The sequence below is a fragment of the Microtus pennsylvanicus genome, chromosome 1 (assembly GCF_037038515.1).
Source record: "Microtus pennsylvanicus isolate mMicPen1 chromosome 1, mMicPen1.hap1, whole genome shotgun sequence".
Lineage (NCBI taxonomy): Eukaryota > Metazoa > Chordata > Mammalia > Rodentia > Cricetidae > Microtus > Microtus pennsylvanicus.
This window is the reverse complement of record NC_134579.1, coordinates 116,113,375-116,140,503: the sequence shown is the minus strand read 5'-3', so window position 1 is coordinate 116,140,503 and position 27,129 is coordinate 116,113,375. Positions and strand designations below refer to the sequence as shown.

Sequence of the window (27,129 nt, the reverse complement as noted above, 5' to 3'; positions counted from 1 at the left end):
CTTATTTTCTCTGCTCACCAGCCCCACCTATCCCTCTACTGCCTCGCTATTTGCAATTCAGCTTTTTATTAGACCAATCAGGTACCTTAGGCAGGCAAGATGAAACAGCAACACATCTTTACATAATTAAATGCAGCATAGACAAATGTAACACATCTTTGCCTAGTTAAACAAATGCAGTATAAACAAATGTAACACGCCTTTACACAGTACTCCACAACACTCATCCATACTTCACTCTCTTTATTGTTAAGCAATACTCCATTGTATAGATATAACTCTTACTTACTTTCATTCATTGTTGATGGACGATTGAATTGATCCTACTTTTTGGCTATTAGGAATACTGTAAACATTTGTATACACATTCTTTTTTTTTTAATTGATTTTATTGAACTCTACATTTTTCTCCACTCCCCTCCTTTTCTCTCCCCTCCCGTTCAGCACTCTCCCATGATCCCCATGCTCCCAATTTACTCAGGAGATATTGTTTTTCTACTTCCCATGTAGATTAGATCCAGGTACGTTTCTCTTAGGGTCCTCTTTGTTGTCTAGGTTCTCTGTGATTGTGAATTGTACACTGGTTTTCTTTGCTTTATGTCTAAAAACCACTTATGAGTGAAGTGAGTACATGTGATAATTGTCTTTCTGGGCCTGGGTTATCTCACTCAATATGATGTTTTCTAGATCCATCCATTTGCCTGCAAATTTCAAGATGTCGTTATTTTTTTCTGCTGTGTAGTACTCCGTTATGTAAATGTACCACATTTTTTTTTATCCATTCTTTCATCAAGGGGCATTTAGGTTGTTTCCAGGTTCTGGCTATGAAAAACAAAGCTGCTGTGAACATAGTTGAACACATGTCCTTGTGGCATGATTGATCATCCTTTGGATATATACCCAAAAGTGGTATTGCTGGGTCTTGAGGAAGGTTGTTTCTTAATGGCCATACTTACATCTAAAGGGGTGTACCAGCTTGCATTCCCACCAGCAATGCAGAAGTGTTCCCTTTACCCCACATCCTCTTCAGCATAAGTTGTCATTAGTGTTTTTGATCTCGGCCATTCTTTTTTTTTTTATTGAAAAATTTCTGCCTTCTCCCCGCCTCCCATTTCCTTCCCCCTCCCCCCACTCCTCTTCCCCTCCCTCTCCAGTCTGAAGAGCAGTCAGGGTTCCCTGCCCTGTGGGAAGTCCAAGGTCCTCCCTGCTCCATCCAGGTCTAGGAAGGTAAGCATCCAAACAGGCTAGGCTCCCACAAAGCCAGTACATGCAGTAGGATCAAAACCCAGTGCCATTGTCCTTGGCTTCACATCAGCCCTCATTGTCCACCATGTTCAGAGAATCCGGCTTTATCCCATGCTTTTTCAGTCCCAGTCCAGCTGGCCTTGGTGAGCTCCCAATAGATCAGCCCCACTGTCTCAGTGGGTGGGTGAACCCCTCGCAGTCCTGGCTTCCTTGCTCATGTTCTCCCTCCTTCTGCTCCTCATTTGAACCTTGGGAGCTCAGTCCGGTGCTCCAATGTGGGTCTCTGTCTCTATCTCCAGCCATTGCCAGATGAAGGTTCTATGGTGATATGCAAGATATTCATCAGTATGGCTATAGGATTGGGCCATTTCAGGCTCCCTCTCCTCAGCTGCCCAAGGAACTAGCTGGGGACATCTCCCTGGACACCTGGAAACCCCTCTAGAGTCAAGTCTCTTGCCAACCCTAAAATGCTCCATTAATTAAGATATATACTTCCCTGCTCCCATATCTACCCTTCCTTTATCCCAACCATCCCATTCCCCCAAGCTCTCCCCATCCTCTCCTCACTTTTCTCTCCCCATTTCCCCTTACCCCCATCCCACCCCACCCCCAAGTTCCCAATTTTTGCCCAGCAATCTTGTCTACTTCCAATATCCAGGAGGATAACTATATGTTTTTCTTTTGGTTCACCTTACTTAACTTCTTTAGGATCATGAATTATAGGCTCAATGTCCTTTATTTATGGCTAGAAACCAATTATGAGTGAGTACATCCCATGTTCATCTTTTTGGGTCTGGGATACCTCACTCAGGATAGTGTTTTCTGTTTCCATCCATTTGCATGCAAAATTCAAGATGTCATTGTTTTTTTACCACTGAGTAGTACTCTAATATTCCACACTTTCTTCATCCATTCTTCCTTTGGAAATCAGTGTGGCGGTTTCTCAGGAAATTCGGGATCAGCCTACCCCAGGCTCCAGCAATACCACTCTTGGGAATATACCCAAGAGATGCCCTATCATATTACAAAAGCATTTGTTCAACTATGTTCATAGCAGCATTATTTGTAATAGCCAGAACCTGGAAACAACTTAGATGCCCTTCAATGGAAGAATGATCTTGGCCATTCTTACTGGTGTAAGATGGAAGGAATCTCAGAATTGTTTTTGTATACACATTCTTGTATGAACATATATCTTCATTTCTCTAGGAGAAATACATATGTATTATAGTAAATTGGAATCTATAAGCATGAGTAGAATTGTTGGGTGATATGATAACTTTATGTTTAACCTTTTGAGAAACTGCCAAAATACTTTGTAAAGCAACTAGACTGTCCTGCATTCCCAGCAGCTTACCAGCTAGCTATGCCTGAGCGTTCCAGTTTCTGTACATGTGTGGCAATGTGTTCTATGCTCCATCTGTCTTTTTACCTCAGCCATTGCTGTTAGTATGAGAGGTCTCACTGTGGCTCTGACATACATCTCCCTGGTGATTGATCAGTAATAATGAACATTGTTTCAAGTGTTACCTTTTTTATTTCTTTTGGAGAAAGTATTTATCCAAGTCCTCTGCCCATTTTTAAATGGTTTACTTGTCTTCTTAACTCAGAATTGGAAGAGTTTATCATTCTCTTATTACTTTACAGGCTGAGGTGTGTTCCTTTTTACTGTCACATGCTGCAGAGCTATTTTGGTCCCTATAGTAAGTGTAGCCTTCCCTAGTGACATGGCACTTCTTTTACCTCCTAGGTCTCACAGTTGTAACCCGCTCTCCAGATAGCAGCAATGTAGCCAGCAGTACTGTGGGAACAGCCTTGCCAAAATTTGCTATCCGAGGGATGCTAAAAACTTTTGGCCTTCATGGAGTCGTCCTAGATGTTGATTCAGTAAGTGAACAGCCACTCTGGTTTTCAGTCCTGTATGTGTAGAGAGGCTTATATGCCATGTACCATTCAAAGGGACTATAGGCAGGGATGCTTAATGTGTGCAAATGTGCAAGACTCTTGGGGTTCTGTCCTCAGCTCCACACAGACACTTCAAGTTAGAAACAAAGAAACTGGACTAGAGAGATGACTCAATGGTTAAAAGCACTCATTCTATCATTAGGAACAGAGTTCAGATCCCAGCACCTATGTCAGACACCTTCACTCCAACAGATCAGAAGGGTCTTCTGGCCTCTGTGGGCACCCAAACACATATGTGCATATAGTCACATGGACAAATACATATAAATAAGCCATATAAAGAAATAAAGGAAACCAAATGGAAGTGCAGCTGTGTGGAAGGACTCAGTGAGAACATCTCACACTGATGGGAATGCAGCTGCACTGGGGACCCTGCAAACTGTCAGTGTCTCACATCTCTTCAGTATGGAGCAAACATCAGGGTTGTTACAGACAGAGTTAAAGATTTAGGCTGGGCCTCTGATTCTGGTGGAAGAGAAAGACATTGTCCCTATCACATCATTTCGTGGACTGTTCCAGTATCGATCTCCCCTCTTCCAAGCAAGTGTCTTATGCTTATCAGTACTTGCCTCCATTTTGCAAAGCTCTCTCCTTAAGCTCAAAGGATTCGATGGGGTAGGCGCCAAGGAGAGACCGAGAGAAGGGGTACAGGAGGCTAGAGGTTTGAAAGCTGCCTGAGCCTTGTTTCTAGCCCCTATGCTAATAACTTTTTCAAAGCAGGGAATCTTTCTGATAGCTTAATTTTATTTGTGAAAATTGAAAGTAAGCTGATACATATACATTCTGGATTCAAATACCAATATAATTTTTACCTAGTGATTATTAAAAATTTACTTAAAATAAAAGCAATTTAAAAATTACAAAATAATACAAGGGCTATTTTAACAAAATTTGTTCTTTCTAATTTTTATTTGAAGTTTTTTTCCTGTTTTTCCCAATTGCTTTTTAAAAATATTTTATTTATTTCTATTTTATTTGCATTGGTGTTTTGACTGCATGCATGTCTGTGTGAGGGTGTTGGAGTCCCTGAAACTAGAGTTACAGACAGTCTTGAGCTGCCACGTGGGTGCTGGGAATTGAACTAGGGTTCTCTGGAAGAACAGTCAGTTCTTTCAACCCCTGAGCCATCTCTTCAGCCCCACCATAAGGATTTTTTAAAATAACTATTTTTTATGTTTTCTATTATGTGTTTATTATAATTAAGAATTTATTTGGGGAAGAATACTGAAGAAATAGCTCAGTAGGTAAGCACTTGCTGTTCCTACAGGGAACTTGGGTTTGGCAACTCACTACTGTCTGTAACTCCAGGAATCTGACATCTTATTCTGTCCTCCATGGTCAACTGCCCTCAGTGTGCATGCATACACATAGATATACACAGATATACATGAAATTAAAAGTAATAAAAAATGAATCTTTTAGTAATTTCAACTCTCTGGATGCAGAAGCAGGTCAACCAGGTCAACCAGGAGTACACAGTGAGACCCTGCCGCAAATACTTTTTGGGGAAAAATTAAATAAACATATGATTTGTAAATTCACTTTGGGTTCATTAATTTTGTTCATAAAATAGCAACTAGATACAAATTATAAATCTAAAGGTTTCATATGTACATATCTTTGCATGAACTTGAAAAATAAAGCCTCAGAAAAGCAGATTGGATATTTGCTTTTCCACTGCAGGTGAATGAACTGGTGCAGGTGGAGACGTACCTCCGGAGTGAAGGGGTGCTAGTGCGCTACTGGTATCCCATCGATATGTTGGAACGGCCCCCTGCAGGCTACCGAAGGACGGCCACTAATGGACTGGTCACACTGGACAATACCAACCTTCAAATTCACAGGTAAAACTGAGCCTTTCTTTCTTTGGGGAATAAAGATCTATTTACTGTGTTTTTCCATGTGTCCCATTTATACTTGTCTAGAAGGCTTTTCCTTCAAAGCTAAGAGTTGGAAGGAGGGAAGACAGTTGCATACTTGCAGGAATTGGGAAGAAAAGATGGGTCTAAAAGCACATGGCCTGTGTCACATGCACTCAATTGTATACTTGGGGCTGGAGCCAACTAGAAAGGCAATATGAAGACATGCAGAGGAAAGAAGTCAGAAGGGAACAGGTAAGACATCCAGTTCATCCATGTAAGAACAGTCAGCTGTCTCTGTCTTGGCTAACGAAGCATACCCTGAACACTGGCTCTGTGCACGGTACAGCACAGGATTCTGAAAGGGATAGAGCTACAGTGGAGACATGCCTGCCCTCTACAGGTGAAAATCTAATGATGATCAGTCACCATTCTTTGCCATGCACTGTTAAATAATGCCCCTATGGGGTTTGAGAGATGGCTCATAGCTTAAGAGCACTGGCAGGAAAATCTCTGTGGCTTGGAGGCCAGCCTGGTCTGCATAATGAATTCCAGGCCAGTCAAGGATTATGTTTATTAAAAATAAATAAATAAATAATTTTTTTGTGACTTGTTCCTTCCCATCATAGAAATTCCTGCTGTGGGACTGAAGAGGTAGCTCAGTAGTTAAAGGACTCTGGTTTTTTCCAGAGGCTCTGGGTTCAATTCCCAGCACCCATATGGCAACTCACAACTGTCTATAACTCTAGTTCAAGAGGATCCAACCCTCTTACACAGACACACATGTAGTCAAACACCAATGCAAATAAATAAATCATTAAAAAAAGAAGAAAGAAAAGAAATCCTTGCTGCAGTTGAGAGGAAGGCAGTGTAACAAGTGCAGTTCTCTACTAAAAGTCTCTACAGACTGTATTCCATGGCATCTGTCCTTTAACATCCTAGTTCCTCCTTAGGGAAACCCATGCTGTCTATGTCTGTGCTTCCAACACCTGGGAAGCTGAGACGGGAGGATCACCTGAGCTTGATACATTGAGACCCTACCCCAAAAGCAGCCAAATAGCGACAGCAAAAAACTTCTCTCTAGGGTGTCAATTTGGACCTGAGTTGATTATGTCTGTAACTGCCCTCTCGTTTTTAAAGACTATATCATTCTGGCTGGTCTTAAACTCATGTCGTCAGTCCTCTTGCCTCACCTCCCAAGTGCTAAGATTATAGGAGCAAGCCACCATGCCTGTCTTGACTGTATTTGGCAACTCCAGGCTTCCATCTAAACTCAGCCTCCACCTTGCTGTCCACTGGGATATTACATTATTCCATGGGTTGTCTGAAGCTCAGTTAGTCACTAGATCAAAACAGGCCATAACCTTTAATTCTAGCACTCAGGAGGCAGAAGGAGATGGAGCTCTGAGTTCAAGCCAGCCTGGCCTATAGAGAGAGTTACAGGGCAGCCAGTTACATAATGAGGCACTGTCTGAAAAAAAATACAAAAACAAACAGGCCATGGTTTGTGACACTCAAGCAAGACAGCAGGGCAGGAAGAATGGTTTTGCTGCACAGCTGTCACTTCAACAGAAGTCCTCACTGTTATACACAGAGGGCAGGGCCTAGTGACAGTCAAGAATGTTTGCACGCTGTTGCCAGTGTGGTTCCTTTTCACTACCTGCAGTGCCTCTTGGGATGAGCTGCTGTCAGGCTTCCAGAACCCAAAGGAGAGCTGGACTTACTGAGGCCATTTTGGTGGAGTCGAGGAAAGGGTTTGGCTGACCTGAATGTGGCATGTGGGGTAGAGTTAGATTTCACCTCAAACTTCCTTCTGTCCCTGGTCCTATCAATCTGGAGGTCAAATGAGCAATCACCTTTCCTGTGCTGTGGCCTTCCAGCCTCCACACCACAGTTGTCCACAGACTTCTAGACCCTTTGGGGTCTGTAATCCGATATTTCCATTACAATTCATAACAGTAGCAAAATTGTAGTTATAAAGTAGCAACAAAATAATTTTATGGTTGGGTAAGATTTAGTCAGAGGAAAAGAGCCCCAAGGTTGAGCCAGGCTGCCTAGCATGTATAATGGCGTAAACGAATGCAGACAGATTGTAAAAATATATACAGCTTTAATGGAGAAATAGACTTACAGAACCACCGTTCCTGCGGAGACCAGGAAAGCAGAAGCGAGTGCTGCAAGCATGCTCGCCAGATTTATAGGTAAACATTAGCCCGAGGCGAACACGCCCCCTAAGGGGCGGGACTTATCCCTACATCTCCCCTTTTTGTCTAAATAAGACAGAACTAAACCAAATACAACTATATACAATAATAACAGATAATAAATATAACAATATTGAGAACAAAAGTTTTGCTAAACATTCTATCTTAAGGAATCTAAATAATGTAGAGAGTAACTACAATTATATAATCTTCAACTCCGTCAAAGATCCGAGAAGGGAATAAATATTACTTAACAAACGAGATATATCCAAAATGTGCAACAATTGACAGAGACAAATGACTACATGGGCAATCACCCAAAGTCTCGTTTGCAATGTTGAGTCAACCAACTTTGGCTAAGGCCTAACATAACTGACATACCATTATTAAAGGCAAGGAACTTTTCAAAACTATCTTATCCTGTCTTGGCAGGATATGACAGTCCTGTTTTATCCATTGATCCACGCTCTGTATCTCTGTCAGTGGTTAAGGTATGGGCATTTCTTTGCCCAAAGGCCAGTTCTGCCAAAAAGAAAGGCTCCAGGTGGAGTGTCTTTGGTGCTCAACATTCTCTCGGGAATAGAGTGGTGTTGCCAGGAGCAATTGTGTCTCACTATCACAAAACTCTGAGTTAGATTAAAGGCCATTTTCTAGCTCTTTGAAGAGGTTGAAGATTATCTATCTATACTGAGTTTAATCTCTATATATCTAAAGAACCTGATTAGTCTAATTATAAATGACAAACTTAGATGACTATTATCTATATCTCAATATCTATCTAACTTAAAGACTAAGACAATAAACAACTGTGTAACAAATGAGGATAATGACCTCCAAATATAAACACTGTACAAATATACATTGCAATATGGTAAATATATATCACTACACAAACATTATATAAGTATCTTAATCAGAGGTAGAAATGTACACTGCAATATGGTAAATATATACAATATATATCAATACAATATATGTCAATACATAAAAAATGTTTTAAACAGAGGTAGAAACATGCATGCATACAATAGTCAATATAATTTAACTTTGTATCAATATACAAGAATCAATACCAATATATTTATCTAAAAACAGTAACTCACAATTATAAGTCTATTATCCCATCATCCCTTTTTTTTTTTCCAAAATGATCCCTGAGCTTATAAAATTCCTCCCCCAACCTCCCAACCCCTAAATGATGTCCCTAAACCCAGGGGCAAACTTTACTGGGAGAGGGGACGTCGTCCTCTAGAATTACTTCCAGCTGTCATGGGGGCGACATTCTTTCTGGGGGATCCTGTGAAAGTAAAATGATGGTTAAATTTCAAGATCAATGTCTTTTAAAATTGCAAATAGGCCAGTAATAAAAATGCCATTTACATACACTCTCAGTTTAGGTCTTTGATCATTTATAGAAGTTTGCCAAAACACACGTAACTTATCTTTCTGTTCATTATTGCTTGTAACAGTAGGCATGGGGCTTCCTAATTGTCCTGACGAGGCACGTTCTCTGCAGAAACTGGAAATGACTGAACCATGTTTGCCATGGGGGCCTGTGAGGTCCCCCCCTCACGTTTCCTGTCTGTATTAGGTTGCCTTGTCTATCTCTTGTAGACATGCATTCATTTGTCCAATGTCTGCCTTTTCCACATCTTCTACATAAACCTGAAGGCTGAGTCCTCCTATTTCTGTTATTTCTAGAAGATGCATTATTATTATTTCTGAAAATCCGTTGTCTACAATTCCTTTTCATATGACCCATTTTGCCACAATTAAAACATTTGGTATTCTGGTGTCTCCTTTTACCATTGGAAATTGCTTCTTCTACCCATGCTTCAGTGCCATAATCAAATGTATCAACATTGAGTGTATGCAAGACCCATTCTTCCAAGGGCGCTGATATGAGCTTTAAAGGCCCCAAAATGCTTTTGCATTCCACATTTGCATTTTCATAAGGCAAAGACTCAATCATTATATGTCTTGCTTCTGGGTCAGATATCCATATTTGTAAAGCCTTAGTTAGTCTTTGTAAAAAGTCACTAAAGGATTCTCTCTGACCCTGTTTAACTCTGACAAATGATTCCATTCTCTGTCCTGGGTCTTGTACCCTGTCCCAAGCCCTTAAGGCTGCTGTAGTACACATGGAGAATGTGTTTTCTTCCAAATTAGCTTGTTCTTGAGGGTCGGAAAAGAGCCCTTCACCTAGAATTTTATCTAGGGAAATGTCAATTCCTTTTGCTTTTTCCTGCTGTTCTAAAAGTCTAGCCTCTTGCCTGAATAAGCATTTCCATTTCAATTGCGGTCCACTCTCAAGTACCGCAGAGCTCAGCTGGAGCCAGTCTGAGGGGGGCTCTGCTTGTCGTGGCCCAAGATTTTAGCATCTCTTTAACAAAAGAGGTGTGCATCCCAAAAGTCATGACAGCCTGTTTAATTTCTTTGAGATCATTCATACGGACAGGCTCCCATGTATCTTCCTTGATGACCCTAGGGTTTCTGGAACCAATCACCTTCTCTGTTGTTATTACTGGAAAGGCAGGTAGAGCTGTAGGTAGGGCTTTGTGGAAATTGTCCCGGAGAGATTTACTACCCACAGATGTAGTTAAAATTTGCCTTTCTACCCTTTGCTCTTCTTCATCAGAATTTAGAAATTCCTCAATCTTTTCAATTCTATTCACCATTGCCTTCTGCAATGTCTGTATCTCCTGTCCAGAATTATGTTCCAAAGCCTTCATTGAGGATTCTAAAGTATGAAGTTTATCCATTAGAGATAACATCTCATCTTTGGACATAATTTTTATGGCATAAACCGTGCCTTCTTGTATTGACAATCTTTCCACCAATCTGTCATAAGCTTTAGACAAAATCCGATTGTCACATTCAGCAGTTTTGATTCTCTCAGTTAATGTTTCAGTTCCTACAGAAAGGGACTGAAGCTTACGATCCAAATCAGCTGTTCCCTCTTCCATAGTAATGAATTTCTCCTTAACATCAGCCTGTACCTTTTATAAATTTTGCTCAGTTGATCAAGTCATGTTAAACAAAGATCTGTTCTCTTCCTGGAGAACTTCAAACTGATTCTTGAGAAGATTGTTGTCATTCTCAATTGTTTTTAAGCGTTCAACCTCTGCCTTAAGAATCCTGGATTCGTCTCTTAAAGACTTTATCATATTTCTATCATCAAACCATTTAGTGCCAAGGAAAACTACGAATCCCAGAAGGATCCATAGATGTGGGGTGATAGACACCTCTTGTAAAATCTCCCACATGGTACAATTAAAAAAACTGTTAAATTCTTGAATGGTAAGCCGGGCCGTGGTGGCGCACGCCTTTAATCCCAGCACTCGGGAGGCAGAGGCAGGCGGATCTCTGTGAGTTCGAGGCCAGCTTAGTCTACAGAGCTAGTTCCAGGACAGGCTCCAAAGCCACAGAGAAACCCTGTCTCGAAAAAAACCAAAAAAAAAAAAATTCTTGAATGGTAACAAGTTCAGACATTTTTTTTTTATAAAAGAAAAATTTTTTACCTGCAATGACCAGTTCCTGCCAGTGGTGGTCTCTGTGATTTTGGAGCCTGTCCTGGAACTAGCTCTTGTAGACCAGGCTGGCCTCGAACTCACAGAGATCCACCTGTCTCTGCCTCCCGAGTGCTGGGATTAAAGGTGTGCGCCACCACCGCCTGGCCGGCCTCGAACTCACAGAGATCCGCCTGCCTCTGCCTCCCGAGTGCTGGGATTAAAGGTGTGCGCCACCACCGCCTGGCCAAATCACTTTGTATCAGACCAAATCTGCCGCTGTGGCAGCTTTTGTTGCAAAACCACAGGTACTTGAGCGCAGCGGGGTTCCGCTGCAAACTTAGCCAAGGCAGTCAGGGAGGGGTTAATTGCTCTGGCGAGCAGGTGGGGCAGAATGGGCCTGTGTGGCCGAGTGTATCTCGGCACTGGGGTCCGAGTCACAAACTAAAAAACGGCACCCAGGAGCATGCTGTGTTAGCTAGCGGGCTACGTGCTTGAGTCGGGGGCAAAATAGGCCGACGTTGGACTCCAAAATGTAACGGTGTAAATGAATGCAGACAGATTGTAAAAATATATACAGCTTTAATGGAGAAATAGACTTACAGAACCACTGTTCCCGGGGAGACCAGGAAAGCAGAAGTGAGCGCTGCAAGCATGCTCACCAGATTTATAGGTAAACATTAGCCCTAAGCGAACATGCTCCCTAAAGGGGCGGGACTTATCCCTACAAGCATGCTAGTTTTCTGTGGTGGGGGGCCTGAGACAGCCATGCCATCTGCTCATAGACAACTGAATTGAAAACTGATCTAGACAAATAAATAGCCTTCCTCTCTAGTCTCTGCACAGACAGCTGGTGCGAGAACTCTGGAAAGAATGGTTGGAGTCAGGTTGAAGTCAACGCTTGTGCCTCTAACCAGACCTTCCCATATGGAGGGCTCCAAACTGTGCCTCTTGTTACATCCCTGTGAGCCTCTGAGGGGTCTTCCCTCCTTAGGCCATGCTGGGTTTTCTGTTCTCTGTATACTGGACTCATTTCTGCCTCTGGCATCTGTGTGGCCATCTCACTGTAATTATGCTAATTTCCACGAACTGTTACCTCTTCAGAAGGTCTCCCTTCAAAACATTGATATATTATCCCTTTATCTTACCTAGTCACATTCAGTTGTTTGAACTTACCACTAAATTAATAAACTTTAAGACTGTTTCCACTATTTGGCCCTTAGAAACACTTACTATGTATTTGTGTTTACAAGTTTTTGTGTGGACGTACATTTTCATTTCCTTTTTAAGGTGTTTTTTTTTTTTTTTTTTGGTTTGGTTTGGTTTTTTGCTTTTGTTTTTGTGACAGGTTTTCTCTGTGTAGCTTTGGAGCCTGTCCTAGAACTTGCTCTGTAGACCAGGCTGGTCTCAAACTCACAAGAGATCCGCCTGCCTCTGCCTCCCAAGTGCTGGGATTAAAAGTGTGCACCACCACTGCCCGGCCTTATGGGTGTTTTCTGAGTTGAGGGAAAAAAAACAAACAAACCACAAAGCAAACTATTGTGGCTTTTATTTAAAACTCAAGTGAGTTACTTGAAACACAGAAGATAGGGCCAGAAGAGAAGCCTGAGATGTAATGTTATCTGTCATTGTCCCCACTCTACCCTCAAGGGCTCTGCTCAACAGTCAGTATGTCTCACCTTTCTCGTCCCTCAGAGAGCTGCTGCGGTGTGAGGCTGCACTGGCTAGGCTGTACTGTCGCATGGCCCTGCTCAACATCTTCGCTCCCAAGCTACCTCACTTATTCACTCGCCTCTTCCACATCCCCGCCATCCGAGATATTACATTAGAACACCTGCAGCTCCTGTCCAATCAGCTCCTTGCGCCTCCCCTCCCAGGTAAGACTTGGCCAGAGGAAAAGAACCCCAAGGTTGAGGCAGGTCACATAGGCTGCCTAGCATGCTAGTTCTCCATGGTGGGGTCAGGAGACCTGAAACTGCAGTCTGTCTGTCTGCTCCTAGACAACTGTGAGTGCACTTTCACCCTAGTCCTTTAGTCATCTGCCTGTGCTTACTAAACATGGAGCTGCTGCCACAGATGTTCTGCTTGACCCTGGAAACAGACATAGGTTCCCATGGCAGGACCTGCTCCTAAGCTGCTCATGTGAATCAGCTAAGCCTGGAATACTTCAGGCAAGGGCTCCTTTTGTCCCTTTGGGCAGTGCTAAGTGAGGGAATCATTCCTTGGTCTACTCATGACTGAGAGGCTCCTCTGTCTGCCTCTAGTACCTCACCCTCCCTTTTTCTTCTGAGCACCTAAGATGGGAGCGAGTGGTAAGGGAGGCACAGGCCCCACCCCCACCCCCAGACTCTGTTGCAAGGGCGCTGTGAACCCATGGCATTTTAGACAGCCCCAGGATCCCAGCCAGCAAACCGTCTCTCCTCTAGCCTGACAGAGCACCAGCATTCATCAGCCCTCTTCAAGGAACACACCATAAGAGGAGCATTGCAATGACAACTGAGGAATACACTGGCCACCTCAACACCTTAGTGAAGCTAGGCTGGCCCAGAACAGCTAGATGGGCCACCCCATGTTGGTCTTTAAGAAATTTAGCAGGGGAAATGACATCAATAAAATACTTACTATAAGCATAAGGATCCAAATTCAGGTTGCCAGCATCCATATAAAAAGTTGGGCACAAGCTGGGTGCACACCTTTAATCCTAATATGTGGGAGGCAGAGGCAAGAGAATCTCTGTGAGTTTGAGGTTAGCCTGCCCTACAATGCAAATTTCAGGATAGCCAGGGCTACACAGAGAAACCCTGTCTGGGTACAGTGGTGTGCATCTGTAACCTCACTGTTAGGGAGAGGCAAGCCAGGTTAGCTGAATTGGTGAGTTCCAGCTTCAGTGAAAAACCCTATCTCACAAAATAAGGTAAAGAGCTACTCAGGAAGGCACCTAATGTCAACCTCCAGCCTCCAGGCATTCATGTATACCTGCATACACTTAGCATACATGTACACACACATACATGTACACACAACAAGAAGCTTGGGCTTCCACTGAAGGTGTTATTTGAAGCACTGTGTTACTGCTAAAAAGAAAATAATACATTTAAAGGTCACAAGCCCTTGACTTCTTCACACTGTCCTGATGATCCGGGACTTTCCATCTACCATTTCCCATCCGTGCCATCTTTTCTGGTGGGTCATTGCTTATTTGTCTGTTTTGCAGGCTCTCACAGGCACTGAAGGCTGCAGTTCTGTCAATATCTCTTTCTTTCCCTGTCCATAGATGGTACCATCAGCTCCAGCTCCATCCTCCTGGCACAGTCTCTGCAGCACTGTATCCACTCACAGAGCTGCTCTGCCACCGACCTCTTCTACCAGGGCAGCTCCCAGACGCTGAGGGAGTGGCTCAGCGTGGCCATCACCCGCACCCTGCACCAGGGCGAGGACAGCCTTCTGGAACTGACAAAGCAGATCTGCGCTTTCCTGCAGGTATAGGCTTGTGCTCATGGATCCCAGCTGTGGACACCATTGAAACAGGAGTTTCATTGACTTGCTGTATAGTGCTCTCCCTTGAGCCGCTGGGCAGCCATTCTTGAAGACTCTTCTGCCTTTGGTGGTCTTCTCCTCCAGAGGCCATCAGCCACTTGCACCTATTTCAGCATGTCCTGGATGATTTGTCTTCCTTGTGATATGAGGAGATGGAATGTGTTGCCTGTGTCTTTCCCATGCTTGCTTATTGCATGTCTCCTTTCAGACAGCACCGGAGCAGTTTCCCTCTGAAGAATTCCCAATTTCTGAGTCCAAAGTCAATATGGATGTGAATTTCCCTGGAGCAGCTTTTGTCGTTGTGTCTTGCAAAGAAAGTCAGTCTGGATTCCGCAAAGAGTAAGTTGTCCTTTCTCCAGAAGTCAGTGCTGGGGAGAGAAAGCAGCACTGCCCCAGGAACATGTCTCCAGCTGTCCTTGCCCTCGAGTGCACACTATCTTTAAAGCTAACTTGCAGTTCTTCCTTTATCTCCTTCGGTGGGGAACTAGGCTTTATAGAAAACGACCTTCTAAAGGTGGTGGAGATGACTTATGCCCAGTGCATGGCCTGGCCAAGTCTGTCTTAACCCCCACTTCCTCTCAGCTCCTCTCTGTACAAGGCCCCGTGGGCGCGTGTTCTCGTCTATGGGCTTGGCCACAAAGTGAAGCGCACCGGCCAACTGAACCTCATTGAAGCTGCCTGCTACCCCCGAGATGCCTCCCCAGCCAACACTGGGCTTGCTCCTCCACCCACAGCTGACCAGTACCCTTCCGTGGTTCTCTCCACAGACAAGGTCCACATCAAACTAGGTAAGTCTTTCTCAGCTCACAATGATGCCGATGGTGAGCAGCTGTGCTCTGCTGGCCTTCTTTTGGGAGCTCCCAGTCCCATTGCTAGGAGTGAAGAAAGACTGCTCAGAGCAGTGTTTGAGAGACAGTAGATTAACACCGGTTAGAGGTCACCCAGGCACAGAGGGATTGCCGCCTTCCTCCTCAAGCTACAGGGAGCCTTCTGCAAAGAATGGCAGTCACATTCTTGCAAGTATCACTGGCTGTAGCAATCCTAGTTGCCAAATGTTCCTGGAGTTTTTGTTATGACAATGCTCTGGTTCTGATGTGACCTGTGAGCACCTGCTGTGCTTATCTCTGGCATCCCTAGTAAGCCTCAGGGATTAGGGTCTTGATGAAGCTGTCAATGCCTGTCCTTGACAAAGCCAACTGAAAGAAAAGAAATCTTCATTCCAGATTTCCACTCTTGCTCAACCTATTTAACCAGAAAAGAGCAGCCTGTATCTGCCCAAGATAGTCATTTGCTCTAGCTGAACTTCACAGAGATTCACCTGCTTCTGCCTCCCGAGTGCTGGGATTAAAGGTGTTCCCTACACTGCCCAGCAACCTACACTCTTTTCTTAATCTTTTTTCCCATAGTCTTTTGTCTTCATTATTTATTTAAGCTTTACATTAAAATCAGAATCTCAGCTTGGCAGTGGTGGTGCATGCCTTTAATCACAGCACTTGGGAGGCAGAAGCAGGTGAATCTCTGTGAGTTCAAGGCCAGCCTGGTCTACAGAGAGAAACCATGTCTTGAAAAACTAAAAAACAAACCAAACAAACAAAAAACCCCACAGGACCTTGCTAGGAATGTAGTTCATTGCAAGGGTTTACCATGTGCCATGCCCTGTGGTGCACTTCCAGCATAACAACCTAAAACAGAGGTTTTCTGTCATTCACATTTTTGGCATACAGACATCTACCTGAAGGTACAGGAGAGGGAAAAGCCTAAAGGCCCCCGAGACTCGCTTTCCATCCCTGGTGTTCACAGAGGGGATGGGTTGCAGTACAGGGTAGGAGGTTTGACACTTTGCTTCTCACAGGAGGTCACTTTGGTCAGACTTGGGCTGTGGCAGTGAAAGCAAGTAATGATAGTCAAAGTTGGAGGTGGAGGTCTGTGCAGAGCCCTGAGCACAATTGCCATCACTACAAAGAGCACAGAAACCTTCCCAGTTCCCCTGCCTGGGTCCTGAGTGTACTTGGGACTTAAGGCCGTCTTATGTAGGTTTAAGGTCTTAGTGAGTTGTGACCGTGCAAAAGGGCCGTGTCTTCAAGCTGGGCAGGCTTCAGGAAAGCCCCTTTTAGCATAGGCCTTACGCCCATGTCTAACTCTGGACTTGAGGCACTTGGTATCTTCTTTCTTCACTTAGTTTATCTTTAATTGTTTTGCTATGTAGCCAGACTGGCTTCAAACTCAAAATATTCCTGCCTTAGCCTTGCAAGTTGTAGGGTGACAAATGTGAGCCACTATGCCTGGCCTGCCCAGTAACACCTCCCTAGATGTTGCTTTATCCCATTGCCACACCAGCAGGTGTAACACCCGATTTGGTGTTACACCCTCGGTACAGTTCACGCGCCTCTGTACCAAACGCGAGTCGGGCAAGGGCCTGGAGATTGAAAAGAAGACACAGAGAGACCAGGGTCATTCGAAAGGAGATCAGCCGAATGCCACTTTATTCAGCGTTGGGGGAGTCTTTATCTACCTGACTGCAGCACAAGGATCTCCGCCCAGGCAGGTGGGAAATTACCATATTATCAATGGAGTGAATGCCCTGCAGCTAACCACCAGGCGGGGCAGGCATAGCACAGAAACACACAGGAAGCTTAGTTAGTTGATCATAAACTGTCCCCATGAATGCACCATGGAATAAGGGAGACCAGGGCCCTACAAGCAGGTATGGTGCAGCTGGCTTCTGATTGCCATGCCTATGGATAACTGTTTGGAGACACTGGGCAGCAGGTGCTTTCTCAAATGTATCTGGGTCAGATGCTGCCAGTCACACATGTTTTTTCTGGGCCCTTCTCTTAGGAGTGTCCCCACCTCCTGGAGCTGTGCTGGTCTTGCACTCTCTGCCCCTGGAGTTTCCCCTGGCTATGGCCTTTGCAGAGCAGCTGCTGTCCTGGAAATCAGAGGACAGTGAAGGGAAGTCAGAGGACGAGCCTGATGCCATTCCGACTGCAGTCCTCCTCCACGTGGTGGAATTGCTGGGTAAGCAAGTGTCGGGTAGGTGGAGTTTGGTAGCCCAGGCAGCTGCAACATGTCAGAGCACTTCCTCTGAAAATAGGCTTGGGAGTCCTGACTCTAGTCAGTGGTCTGCAGGGTATCACCACTGTACCATCTGGTAGCAGCTGCCTATGAAGTGAAGAACAGCATTGTCATGCTTTAAAATGTTAAATGTTTGCCATTAATGGAGGCAGAAGTAGTCTGATCTCTGTGAGTTTGAGGCCAACCTGGTCTACAGAGTGAGTTTTATGCCAGCTAGGACTAAACTGTGAGACCCTGTCTATAAATAACAACACAATGTAAATGTTTGCCTCATATGCTGTTTTTTATAACTGATGTATGGAACACTACAGCCATAGAGCTACTGACAGACTTAAAGCATATAACACTCACAAAATGGTCAGCTGAGGTGTCAGATTTTTTAACTACAAGAAACTTACCTCTAAAATATTTGAAGTAAATATTGAATTTTAATTCACGATGTGTCTGCTCACAGTTTAGAAGTAAGTCTTCATATTAATCCGGACATAGGGGCTAGATGGCTAGAGGCACAGATGAGTGTGTGCTAAAGCCAATCCAATGACTTGTTAATGGTGGACTCTGAATGATGGACCTAGAGAAATAAACCCTGATGAAAAAATAAAACAAACAAGGTAGCAATCCCAGATGCCTCGGGGCCTACCTATGTCACTGGCACAAATAGACAGAGGAAAAGGAGTGTTGATATATGTCCACCTGGCAGTGACCACATCCTGACTGTTCACTGTCAGATGACATCTGGCTAGAGGTGTGTGGTTTTGTTGTTTTTTTTTCTTTCTCCCCCCCCCCCTTTCTTCCTTCTTTTAAGTAGACAGTGGTTCACTTTGTAGCCCTGGCTGGCATGGAACTCCCTGTGGAAACCAGATGGTTCATACTATGATTAAAGGCATACGACAACATGCTGAGCCAGAATTTTTATTTTCTTCTTTTTTTTGGTACATTTTTTAAATTTATTTAACTTTATTTTATGTGCATTGGTGTGAAGGTGTCAGATCTCGTGGAACTGCATTTTCAGACATTTGTGAGCTGCCATGTGGGTGCTGGGAATTGAATCCGGGTCCTCTGGAAGAGCAGTGATTGCTCTTAACCACTAAGCCATCTTTCCAGCCCCAGAATATTTATTTTCATTTCAATAAAAGATAGAAAAGTAAATTTTTTGTGATACTCCCAATTTTTAAATATTGGCAACTCGGTCACACTTGTAGGACATTTAAGACACTCTGGGTGGTGCAGGAACAGATATGTGTGCTGCCTTATTTGGATTTGGTGAAGAATTCTGTTTGAGGATGTCTGTCCTCTTACATAAGTGTCCTATGGTAAAGAAAAGACTTGGTGTGGGTAACATAAGCCTTGAGGCTAGGGACAGGGGAACTTTAACCTTGGCCTTGGAAGGCTCCATAAGAACCAATGAACTTATTTTCAGTAAGAACTTCCAAGCAGCCTCCTCCTGAGAGAGCAGGAAGCTAAATGCCTTTTCTGGAAGGTGTTGCACCTAAGCAGTGGACTTAGGAACCCCAGGAAGTGCTCTACCCAGTGCAAACCCCATCTGGATGGAAGCAGCTGCAGCTGCAGCCTGTTCCCTTGCAGCTCTGGACTCAACTGCCTCCTTGGGACTGGATCAAAATGTTCACCATCCTCAGTTGCTCAAATACCTGAGTTTTCATGACATCCATCTTGTCTCAGCCAACATGAATAGAAGCATTTGGGAGCTGGGGCTATGGCATAGCTAGAAAAGCACCTGCCTAGCATGTCCAAAGCCCTGAGTTCAATCCCTAACACTGCATAACCCAGGTGTGCATCTGATGTGAAGAGATATCAGGACATCATTTTGTTGGATTTCTTTTCTTTAATCATTCAGTTTCATACACTATATACATTTCTTAAACCATGCACTCAGTTCCCCATATCATCTCTTATTCCTTCCCTTTCCCACAAATCCTTTTTCTTATTGTCTTAGCCAGGGTTTCTATTGCTGTGAAGAGACACCGTGACTACTACAACTCTTACAAAGGAAACCATTTAATGAGATGGCTATTGTTTCAGAGGTTTAGTCCATTATTACCATGGTGGGACATGGTGGTGTGCATGCAGACATGGTGCTGGAGAAGGAGCTGAAAGTTCTATATCTTGATCCTCAGGCATCAGGAAGTGAACTGAGACATACTTCTTCTAACAATGCCACATGTGCTAATAGTGCCACTCTCTATGAGCTTATGGAGGCAATTACATTCAAACTATCACACCCATCAAGTAGGATTTTCTTTAATTCAAGATCTTATGTAACCCAGGCTAGCCTGGAACTCACTATATAGGCAAGGATGATTTCAAATTTCTGATTCTCCTGCCTCCACTTCTTGTGCTGAGATTACATGTGTGGAGTACCATGTATGTCTTATTTTAGACATATGTGCTTGGAGAATGTAATACTTTTATTCAATTCAGCTCCTTCCTGATTTTTTTGTTTGGTCCATTGGATTTTGTTTTGTTTTCTTGTTGCTTGGTGGTTTCTTGTTTGTTATTTGATTTTTTTTTTTTTTGGAAGATTGAGTCTCAGTTTAGCCAGCCTGCTCTTGAACTTACTGTATAGCCGAGGATGACTTTGAATTTCTGCTCTTTCTGCCTCTACCTTCTGAATGCTGGAATTATAGGTGTGTGCACCCATACTTGATTCCCTTCCTTGTGTGCATGTATGTGCGAGTACGTGTGTGTGTGCATGTGTATGGAGACCCGAGGTCACTGTTAGGTGTCTTCCTCAGTTCTTTTCCACTCTATTTTTACTGAATCTGAGACTCACTGGTTTTGCTAGGCTGGCTGGCCAACAAGCTCCTGGGAGTCACCTGTCTGCCATCCCAGAAGTGGAGTTATACTGTACCCAGCTTATATGTGGATGTGAGAGTCATACTCAGGGCTTCATGCTTATACAGCATGCATTTACTAGCTGAGCTGCCTCCCCAGCCACTTTCTTCTTCTAAACTTAATTTTCTTTTCTTCTTTTGTTTGTTTTTTTTTTAAGACAAGGTTTCTCTGTAGCTTTGGAGCCTGTCTTAGAGCTCACTCTGTAGACCAGGCTGGCCTCGAACTCACAGAGATCCGCCTGCCTCTGCCTCCCAAGTGCTGAGATTAAAGATGTGCGCCACCACTACCCAGCTTAAACTTAATTTTCAAGGAGTTTTTTGCACCCTTGCTGTACATGGAAAGTTAGCATACCTTGTCATAACTGTAAAATGTAAGTATAAGAGAAACACAAGGAAAATAAAGGCTGTTGTGAAGCTACATGTTGTAGTCTATTAAAGGCTACTATGTTAAAAACAGATACATGAGGGTGGAAGGATGGCTGAGCAGTTAAGAGCAGTTGCTGCTCTCCCAGAGGACCTGGATTCAGTTCTCAGCATCCATGTGTAGTAGTTTACAGCTGCCTGTAACTCCAGCTCCAAGGGATCTGAAATCGTCTTCTGGTCTTCATGGATACCTGCACACACTTGGCAGGTAGACACACAGACACAACACATTTAAATACATAAAAATAAAAACTGAGCTGGAGAGGTGGTCAGTTGTTAAGAGCAATCACTGCTCTTTCAGAGGACCTGGGTTCAGTTCCCAGCATCCACATCAAATGGCTCACACCCATATGTAACTCCAGTTCCAGACTTACACCTTCTGAGTGGGTACATGTGGGCACCTTATAAACTTATACAGGGGTACATATACATATAAATTAAAATTCAATAAATCCTATTTTTAAAAAATAAAAACCAATCTTTAAAAAGATTATCTCAGAGTCCTTCCTTCTTTCTTTTTCTCTTCCCTCTTCTTCCTTCCCCCTACTTCCCTTCCTCCATCTTTTTCTTCCTCCCCTCACCTACCTCGGTCCTCTCTCTTCATTCCTTTCTTCTTCCCTTTCCTGCCCTTGGCAGTACTGGGGTAAAATCTAGGGCCTTGAGTATGCTGGGCAAATGCTCTGCCCCTGAGCTATAATCATAGTAAGGCTTTCTTGTTGACTAAGTTGGGTCAACTTTAAATCATCATTCAGTGTGTGTTTTTGAGTAGACTGAGTTATTCATCCCCAGTGGCAGGCATCCTCTCTATTGGAAAGCATTCTAATGGCTTCTGACTAGTCCTATGCAGAGATGTCTGGCCTAAGATCCAGAAGAAGGTGGCATGCTGTCAAAATCGTAGGCTAATGGCCACAGCCAGCCGGCCAGACTATACTGGTCTCTCCATGTCTAAGCTCCACCACAGTGCTCAGAGCTGTTCTGGGAAATGATGAGCAGTAACATAGTTACTTTGTTTTCTCTTTGTCTCAGGAAACTTTCTGTGGACCACAGACATGGCGGCCTGTGTGAAGGAGTTGGTCTTCCACCTCTTGGCTGAGCTCTTGCGTACAGTACACACCCTGGAGCAACGGAAACACCCCGCTGGCCTGTCCTCCTCTATCGCCCTCCAACTCAACCCCTGCCTGGCCATGCTGATGGCCTTACAGTCAGAGCTGCATAAACTGTACGACGAGGAGACCCAGAGCTGGGTCTCAGGCAGTGCTTGTGGTGGCTCTGGAGCAGTAGCTGTGGGTGATCAGGGCAGGTTTTCCACCTACTTCCATGCTCTCATGGAAGGCTGCCTGGCAGTTGCTGAAGTAACCCTGCCTACCAATATCAGTGTCACAGCTAGTGGCGTGACCTCAACGACCACCCCAAACCTCAGCGACTCATCCTCATCCTCCTCCTCCTCCCCGGGACAGACCCCACAGAGCCCTAGTCTCCTGTCCAAGAGGAAGAAAGTCAAGATGAAGCGGGAGAAGGCCTCATCCTCCAGCAAGCGCCAGTCCTCCCGTGCCACAGATGCAGATTCCACCGTGCTCAGCATTGCGGGGAGCAAACCTGAGGACATGCTGTGGTTCCACCGTGCCCTCACCTTGCTCATCATCCTCCGGCACCTTACCAGAAAGGATCCACAAGGCCTGGGTGTGACAAGTGATGCCATTGCCGATGCCTGCCAGGCCCTGGTGGGCCCCACTGCCCACAGTCGCCTGCTAGTAATCTCAGGCATTCCTACACACCTGGATGAAGCTGTTGTCAGAGGTGCTATCCGCAAGGCCTGCAATGCCCATGGCGGTGTCTTCAAAGATGAGATCTACATCCCACTGCAGGAGGAAGACCCCAAGAAGCCAAAAGACAAGGCCGAGGGTGGTGACAGCAAGGTTGAGTCTGAGAAGTTGCTGGGGTTCCCCAGTGTGGACAGCTTGGAGGGGAGCACATCCAGCAGTTTAGCCCCTGCCATGAGCATCAGCGCCTCAGCTTCTACCAGCCAGGCCTCAGTCTGTAGCTCCCAGGGTGTTTCACAGACTGCTAGTGACCTCTCAGTGGACCAACTTCCCTCAGGCCTGGAGCTGCCTGTTCCTCCTGTCCTGTTGGAACCCCACGTGGTGTCCAGCCAGGAGAGCCTGGACATTTCCTTGTGCAGCACTGGCAGCCTGGGTAGCCTGGGTAGCCTAGGGGAACCTATGGACAATGCAGAGACAGCATCTGTGTCAGAAGTGGGCTCCATGTACACGGTCACTTCCCTGGATACCCAGCCCCTCACAGCGCGCCCTATCAAAGGCTTTGCAGTGGTGGAGGTAATAGCTCTCAGCCTTGAAAGTCACTCAACCTTGACCTGGCCAACATGGCTTCTCCAAGCTACTTCCAAGGAGTTAGCTAGTAGGCAACATGGGGTTCTGGGGAGCTCCTGGGCACCTCTCAGCAACTGCTTTTCTTGAGGTCAACTATTAAGAGGGACATCCAGACTGGTGTTATAAGGCATAGGCAGTTCATTGATGTGAGAGTCTCTGGCAGGTACACTGGAGGACCATGGCAGTATTTTGAGAGGCACTGTGTTGGCAGTGTGAGAATCATGTACACTGTGACTTCCTGCACTTTTGCAAGAGTTAGACTCAAAGGTAAAATCCAGCAGTGGGGTGCAGCATTTGCTTAGTGTGCACAAAGCCCTGAACCAGGCGCATGACCCAGAACCACATAAGAGTAAGTGCCCTCTCCTTTGGCTACATAAAGCCCAAGGGCAAGAACTTCTATCAGTTGCCCTCCCAACCGGGCTGCCTTCCTGGGGACTGGCCAGTCTTTAGGCTCCAGAACTTCCCAGGTGAGCTGTTCTGTAATGGCCATGTTGGCATTGGGAGGGAGAGTCTCAAGAAGGCAGACCAGCAGTGCCCATGCTCTGTCAGGGCAGATCCATTCAGAGCCCAACCTTTCTCTTTGTTCATACAGATAAGGTCCCGAGCCAAAATTGAGAAAATCCGAGCAAGTTTATTTAACAATAATGATTTGATTGGCTTGTCAAGTCTCGACGGTGAGGATGAGTTGATGGAGATGTCCACAGAGGAGATTCTGACAGTGTCTGTGGTGAACCAGAGTCTGTTTGACACTCAGGGGAGCCCGGGACTAGAAGACTACTTCAATGACAAGTCCATTAAAGGTGGGCTGCAGGGTGTATGTGCTTAGTGTTTGTAGTTTTTATTTTTTTAATCCTGTGTATTTATTTGTGTGTGAGTGTGCATACCCATTATGGTACCCAGTAGAGGTCAGAGGAAAACTGTGGTGGTCCTTCTTCTCCTTCCACCATGTGGGACCCAGGGATCAAACTCGGCTCATCAACCCTAGAGGCAAGCACCCTTAACCACTGAGCTGTCTCACAGGCCCAGATTTTGGGTTTTGAAATAAGAGTCTCATATAACCCAGGTTGACCTTGAATTCCCAATGTGCCTCTGTCCTTCCAGTACTAAGAATATAGGTTTGAGTTATATTCTTATTTAATTTCAATTTTATTTACTCCTTTGGTGAACAGTTTTAAGTGTACAGAAATTTTTGAATTGTCTGCTGGCTGATTGTGGCCAAGTCTGTGCAGCTCTGTAATAAGCACTAGAATTCAGCCTGGTGCTATGGGCTTTGTGATGATGGTTGGCGGGGAGCCACAACCCATGTTCCAGCTAGAGACCCTGAGAAGGACTCTCCTACTCTAAGCCCCACTGTGACCTTCCTTGTCACAGTGTATTGTGGTGCACTGTCCTATGTAGCCACAGACAGGACTACTTGTGTTTACAGGGTTCATGTCTCACTTTATCATCTAGCCAGGGGCTACGGCCAGGTAGTGGTGGTGCACGCCTTTAATCCTAGCACTCCTGGAGGCAGAGGTAGGTGGATCTCTGTGAGTTCAAGGCCAGCCTGGTTTATGGAGCTAGTTCACAGAAGAGCTAGGACTTAAATGGAGAAACCAGGTCTCAAAAAATAAAAACATTAAAACCCAATAAGCTAGGGGTTGGAGCATTAGCTTGGTCAGTGCTTGAGAGTATTGCTGTTCTTCTAAAGGACCTGAGTTCAGGTCCTAGCACCCACATGGAGGCTGACAGCAGTCTGTAACTCCCGTTCCAGAGGGCCTGATGCCCTCTTTTGATCTCTGTGGGCACCAGGCACACATGTGGCACCCATGCATACATACAGGTAAAACATTCATACATAAAATTAGTAAAATCTTTTAAAAATGAAAAAATCTGACCAGGAAGAAATAGTACAGCATCTTGCAGTCCCAGTGTTTGGGAGGCTAGGGCAGAAGGATTGTCTGATCTCAAGAGTTCAATTCCAGCCTATAATACCCTATCTCAGAAACAGGCAGAGAGGATGGCTACCAAGGTGGCTCAGCAGATAAGTATGCCTGCCATCAGAACTGATGATCTATTTGATCCCCCAATACCCACACAGTATACGGAGAGAACCAACATACACAAATAGTTGTCTTTTGGCTTACACACTTATGTCGGTGCAAGTACACACTCAAAAATAAATAATAAATGAATAAAATGCTAGTGATTCTTCATCCAGGCCCCAGCAAATTTAAAGCAGCACTGTTGATCTGGTAGTATTTTGTTTGAGGGGAGGTACCTTAAATTTTGTGCCTGAGCAGCTGCCTGGTGCTCCCAAAGTCCTGCACTGTTTCTTTGAGGCTATATTTCTTTTTTTTCCTTTTTCATTTTTCTTTTTTTTGGTTTTTCTAGACAGGGTTTCACTGTAGCTTTGGAGCCTATCCTAGATGAGGCTGTATTTCACCCCTCACCTTGGCTGTCCCCTTAGAAGATGAACAGTAGAGGATTTATTTACAGGATGCTCAAGGACTTCTTGCTGTTAGTGCTTCCTTGTCTCTCCCACTTTGAATCCAGATGTACTCTTAGCTTCTGATTTTATTGCAGTCAATCCTTCTATTGACAGTGCTCAAGGCTTTGTTAATGCAGACTAGGGCCTCATTTTGCCATATCCACCCCCCCCCCAACACACACAATGATCTCACGTAATCCAGACTGGCTTCAGACTCACCATGTAGCCAACACTGATTTTGAATTCCTGGTCTTCCTGCTTCACCCTCACAAGTGGTGAGATTACAGGTGTGTGGCACCATGCACAGCCTCAGAGACCCTGCTTCTCTCTCTGTACACCCTGCCAGTTTCACATGCTCTCTCACAGCACAAAGATTAATTTCCTTGCTCTGTCATACTGCAAACCCTAACTGCCTATGTGTTATTTTACTAATTTGGATTGTCTAGTACATTTGTGCTGTTTAAATTAAGATGAGCTGCTACTAGAGAGATGGCTCGGTAATTTAGAACACTTGTTACTCTTGCAAAGGATCTGGGTTTGGTTCCCAGTGCTTACCTGGAAATTGACAACCGTCCATAACTCCAGTTCTAGGGGATCTCATGCTCTTTTCTTACACCTCTGACACCAGGCATCCATGTGGTGCACATACTTAAATGAGGGCAAAACAGTCATGCACATATAATAAAAATAGATCTAAAAATAGAGTCAGGCCAAATGGTGATGCACACCTTTAAAAAATAAGAAAAATAATAATAAAAATTAGCTAAGCAGTGGGACAAGTAGGCCTGAGAGCACAGCAACTGATTTAAGAGTCCAGAGCGAGCAAGGAAGCTTATCGTTTCCTGGCAACTGTAGAGAGCACAGCAACCTGACCCAGAAGACGTGCTCAGAGGGTTACACCTCACCGCAAGGAATTCTGGGTATGTAATTAAGGATGAGGACTCAGGGCTGGAGAGATGGCTCAGAGGATAGGGGGGTCCTGAGTTCAGTTCCTGGCAACCACATGATGGCTCACAATCATCTGTGATGGGGTCTGGTGCCCTCTTCTGGCCTGCGGGCATATACACAGACAGAATATTGCATACATAATAAATAAATAAATAAATATTTTTTTTTAAAAAAAAGGATGAGGACTCAGTAACTACTTCCCCTAATTTAGTCTATTATCTACCTACAAAAAAATGTGTGATTGTGGGCAGAGATGACTCAGTGAGTGAAGGAATTTGCTGTAAAAACCTCGCTACCCAAGTCCAACCTGAAGCCCATATAATGTTGAAGAGAGGATACTTACTCTACAGTGTTGTTCTCAACACATATGATGTGGTACACACACCTCCATGATGAACACACATTTTAAATGTGTGGTTGCTAGCCAGGCAAAAGAATAAGAAATTGCTGGGCAGTGATGACACAGGCCTTTAATCCCAGCACTCAGGAGGCAGAGACAGGTGGATCTCCGTGAGTTCGAGACCAGCCTGGACTACAAGAGCTAGTTCCAGGACAGGCTCCAAAGCTACAGAGAAACCCTGTCTCAAAACACCAAAAAAAAAAAAAATCCCAGAAATTGAAAACTAGCCTCTCCTACATGAGACCTTGTCTCTGA

The 27,129-nt window shown here is 44.6% G+C and overlaps 1 protein-coding gene across 10 annotated transcripts in view; it reads left to right on the top strand.

Moving 5' to 3' along the window:
* The window catches only part of Hectd4 (HECT domain E3 ubiquitin protein ligase 4), a 186,293-nt gene that overhangs the window by 138,201 nt on the left and 20,963 nt on the right, over positions 1-27,129 (top strand). For all 10 annotated transcript variants that reach the window (XM_075980735.1, XM_075980708.1, XM_075980727.1 and 7 more), the window contains exons 54-62: positions 2,996-3,132; positions 4,894-5,054; positions 12,478-12,659; positions 14,057-14,262; positions 14,528-14,658; positions 14,902-15,107; positions 17,158-17,337; positions 21,696-23,002; positions 23,649-23,856. In XM_075980735.1, the coding sequence (XP_075836850.1) occupies positions 2,996-3,132; positions 4,894-5,054; positions 12,478-12,659; positions 14,057-14,262; positions 14,528-14,658; positions 14,902-15,107; positions 17,158-17,337; positions 21,696-23,002; positions 23,649-23,856 (2,718 nt within the window). The remainder of the gene's footprint in view (positions 1-2,995; positions 3,133-4,893; positions 5,055-12,477; positions 12,660-14,056; positions 14,263-14,527; positions 14,659-14,901; positions 15,108-17,157; positions 17,338-21,695; positions 23,003-23,648; positions 23,857-27,129) is intronic.